Raw genomic sequence first — 4,054 nt, forward strand, 5'->3', positions numbered from 1 at the left:
TAAACGAGAGTGAGGAGAGTTATAGATGAGAGATGAGAGAGTGAGAGAGTGAGAGAGAGAGAGAGAGTGTGTACATATCAGCAGAGTGCTAGCCACACCCTGTTTCTGGGACCAATGTTGCGGTCTCTGCGAACTCCCTCTCTCTCTCTCTCTCTTCCCCTCTTGCGGTCTCTGAGGGCATGGCCACAAGCTTTCATTCGTACCGTATAAATGCGTCCGGTCCCCAGTGGCATGCACACCTACTTCTCCACTCTCCCAGCACTCGGAGGCTCGACAAACCGCAGAGATGAACGCCAAGCTTGTGGTAAGCGACTGTGGCTGCTGTGTATGTTTGCTGTAGCGGGCAACGCTGCGGAGTTTCGGCAGGATGCTTTCGATCAGCTGTTTTACCGTTGTTGACCTAACGAGCAGTCAACATGCAAAGCGCCGAGTGCTTTACGATGTCCCCGTCATTAATCCAATATGTGTGTCATTGTCTTTGTAGAACCCACTGTTATTCCGTATTTCCATCTTTTTTCAGCTGCTGCTCCTGGCTGCCCTGGTGGCTGTCGTCTCTGCGAGACACGGATACAACGGATATGGTGGACATGGTGGGAACTACGGTGGACACGTTGCGTACGGCGGCTACGGTCGCGGAAGCGCCGCAGGCTATGGGTACCATGGCCAGCGCTACCGCCGTTCTCTGAGCTACGGCAGCTACGGCCATGGCCACGGCTCCAGCGACTACGGACCGGCTCCCTACAGCTCCGGATACGCCGGCCACGGACACAGCAGCTATGACCAGCGCTACCGCCGTTCTCTGGGCTACAGCAGCTACGGCCATGGCCACGGCTCCAGCGGTTACGGACCGGCTCCCTACAACTCCGGATACGCCGGCCACGGACACGGCAGCTACGGCCAGCGCTACCGCCGTTCTCTGGGTTACCCTGGCAACGCCGCCAGTGGTTACAGATATTCTCCCCGTAGCTACGGATACGCCGGTCACGGACATGCCAGCGGCGGATACGGATATGCCTCGTACCATCATTAAGTGGTTTGTTGTACCTGAATGTGGCTCGTCTCAGCGATCCTCTTAAAATACATTTCTGCTGGACGCATGCACTTAGCTTTACAAGAGTGGATTTCGCCGTGAATTAGATCTTGAATTATGAAGTTATTGCTAGTTACATTTTATTTTTGTTAGATAATGGATCGTCGGAAAAGGAAACAGGCTGTTGTCATCTAAAAAGCTTCAGCAGAAACTCTTGAATATGGTATAGCTCCGAAGGGGCATACTTGTGCAGACACTGGGAAATCGCGTGCTGCATACGTTCTTATGTACATGCGTGTTCTTTAAGTTGTGTGTGTTTATTTGCGTCTGTAATGTCTTATTTGCATCATTTGGGATCGGTTCGTTTTGTTTTAAAAGACATATTGGGGTGGACTGCAAACATCTTGCATATTTTCGTATCTTGAAGAACTGAGCTTTTAATTACAACTTCTACCCAATGCATAGAACAAGGATTGGCTTGGAGAAGTGGGAGGCAGTGTACGCCTATGTGTTAAATGCCCGGCGGAGTAAATGACTGGACCAAAGACAATGCATGTCTTGTTAGTGTGTTAAATGCTGCTTTTAAGCGAGGGCGTTTCCACTGTCCCCACGTGCAATGACCACTGCGTGCTGCAAGTCTCTTGCAGCACCAATCGTTGCCTTACCAATATCGCCACAAATCAACAACTAGCTCTTCACATCATCGCGACTGGAGGCAAAAAAGAACACCTGACAGCCGTCTCACCTTCGGCCAGAGCGCCTGTAGGGAGAGTAGCTGGGGATGGTCGTGCCGGAGTAGAATCCGCTGCCCGCGACGCCCCGGTACGGGTTGTACCCGCGGCTGTACCCGCTGCCGCTGTACGGGCTGTAGCTCCCGCCGTAGTATCCGTTGCCGTAGCCGCTGCCGTAGCCGCTGCCGTAGCTGGAGCCGTGAGATCCGTAGCCACTGCCGTAGGATCCATAGCCGCTGCCGTAAGAGCCGTATCCCACTGCCGTAGCCAGTGCCATAGCCGCTGCCGTAGGATCCGTATCCACTGCCGTAGTAGCCGCCTCCGCTGTACGGACTGTAGCCCCCGTACGAGGCGCCGATCAGACCCGAGCCGTACGGTGCACGGTACGCACCATCTCGGCTGAGCGACAGGGCCGTGCCCAGGCAGAAGAGCAGTGCCTGTTGGACAGAGGTGCCGGACGGTCACGGCAGCAGCGGAGGGGCGCAGACGATGGGAACGAGCTGACCCGAAGATAGAACGTCTTAGGCTAGAGAAACATTTGGAGTGGATGGCTCGAAGCAAAAAGTCTGGGAGTCTGGCCTGCTGTAGCACATGAATCACATTACATCGGGGTATGACACTGGTATCAGCAAATGTTCAGCCGGTAGCTTGACAGATGACAGGGAAACATCAAATCGCTAGAAACAAAAGGACAGGAAGATATCAGCCTAAGCTATGGACAAACGGCCATCTAACTAGCTGTCCGTATGACAGCGTCGCGAGCACGCAGGTCGTTTTTATATATCGATTTGTCCAGGTCTGAATCAAACTTTTCATGAATACAGCACATCGAATGCCTCGTAGTGCATGACCTGCAAATTTGAGGCTCATAGAAGCCTGGCTTTTGCTGCTAGCCTATTACCGGCCATCCGTTCGACGCTGCAAGCATGCTATCACGGGCAACATTAGCACGCCCAATGAAAAGACGATGGTTCTTACTCCAGTTGTTGAGTTTCGTGTTCTATGGGCTGGATTTTGTCATTGCCAGTGACTATTGATATCACTTTGCTTTAACGTTCCAGCACACAGTTCCACGCACATGTCCCGTGAATCGATCCTGAAGCACCAGGGACGGGACGGCGATACGCAAACAGATATGTCGCAGAGCGGTTGCTACGAAAGCGGCCGTGATTGTTATGGATTCAAAGGTTTTGCATCGCGTGTGTTCACACATGTTGTATCGCATGTGTCAACGGTGCGGTCACTGGCTCGTCAAACCAGCCGCTCAACACAGTCTAGGTCTGCGCAGCGGAGCGCCCCAGACGCATTCACGGCCGCGTGGATGACACAGTGTCTGGGCGTTTTCTTACGACGGCGTCCGGCGTAAAACAGTCGAAAATCGAAAAATGTTCTGAAAACTCGGCGTTAGCAATTTTGCCACTGCATACACCTGCGGAACCGTAGTCCCGAGAGTTCGTAGAGGATTTCACAAGAAAGAGGACAACCAATCAAGATTGCTGTTCCTGTGGGATCGCTCGGAGCACTGTAAGAGACTCGAGACCAGTTCTTCGAGGACAGACGCCGGTGCCACCACTAACCGTCAGACGTTGCATCTCGCTGGGGTCCGGCCGAACAGTCACCCAAACTGCGTCACCCCAGACGCCGTCTGGCTTTATACCCGGCCGCTTCCGGTGACAAAAGCCAATCGCACTTCCTGCTGTGTGCCTATGGTGATGGCGGCTGCCCGGGCCTGGCGCTGTTTGCACTGCGTCGACCGCGGCTTCTCGGGTCAGGGCAGCTGCAGTAATCGGCAGGACTGACCTTCAGGTGTACGCAGGTCTGCACTGGAACCGCATTGAACCGGGGGGTCAACACCAAGCGCGTGTTAACATGTGTACGTCGGTTGCCCTCTGTTCAGGCTCAGGACTGGGTCAGACCAATCCCGGCAGGCTGGGTGTGTGTGAGGGAGGGGGGCGGGGGGGATGAGTGCAGGGTAGTATCCTCGCTATGTTCCTTTGAAACAACGTGTCGGTTGCACACTAAATGCCCAAGGATGGCAGAAGTTTTACAGAGCGAAACCGTTCTCAACTGTGGCAGCATTTGTTGCAAAAGTTGGTCCACATGAGCCTTGTGTGGACCAATGGAACGCAACGGTACCCTTCAAGCTGGCCGTTAGGGCCCGTATATTGGAACGGGCATTAGCTAACTGGGTCTTAACTCGGAGCCCCCATCTCTCCCGACGGACTTAGCATGGCGTTCGCTGAGGGACAGGTTGGAGCGTGGTCTACCACCGCAGTAACATAACCCGAGCCTC

At 53.9% G+C, this 4,054-nt stretch overlaps 1 protein-coding gene across 1 annotated transcript in view; it reads right to left on the reverse strand.

The window, feature by feature from the left end:
* LOC119096074 (keratin-associated protein 6-2) overlaps positions 1-3,390 on the reverse strand; it is a 7,448-nt gene extending 4,058 nt beyond the window's left edge. Inside the window, exons 1-2 of the mRNA XM_037218930.1 lie at positions 3,339-3,390; positions 1,776-2,198 (exon numbers count right to left, since the gene is read on the reverse strand). Of these exons, the coding sequence (XP_037074825.1) occupies positions 1,776-2,038 (263 nt within the window). The 5' untranslated portion in view covers positions 2,039-2,198; positions 3,339-3,390. The remainder of the gene's footprint in view (positions 1-1,775; positions 2,199-3,338) is intronic.
* Between the last annotated feature and the right edge of the window lie 664 nt (positions 3,391-4,054).

Source organism: Pollicipes pollicipes, unplaced genomic scaffold (assembly GCF_011947565.3).
Source record: "Pollicipes pollicipes isolate AB1234 unplaced genomic scaffold, Ppol_2.1 Scaffold_4219;HRSCAF=4965_pilon_pilon_pilon, whole genome shotgun sequence".
Classification (NCBI taxonomy): Eukaryota; Metazoa; Arthropoda; class Thecostraca; order Pollicipedomorpha; family Pollicipedidae; genus Pollicipes; species Pollicipes pollicipes.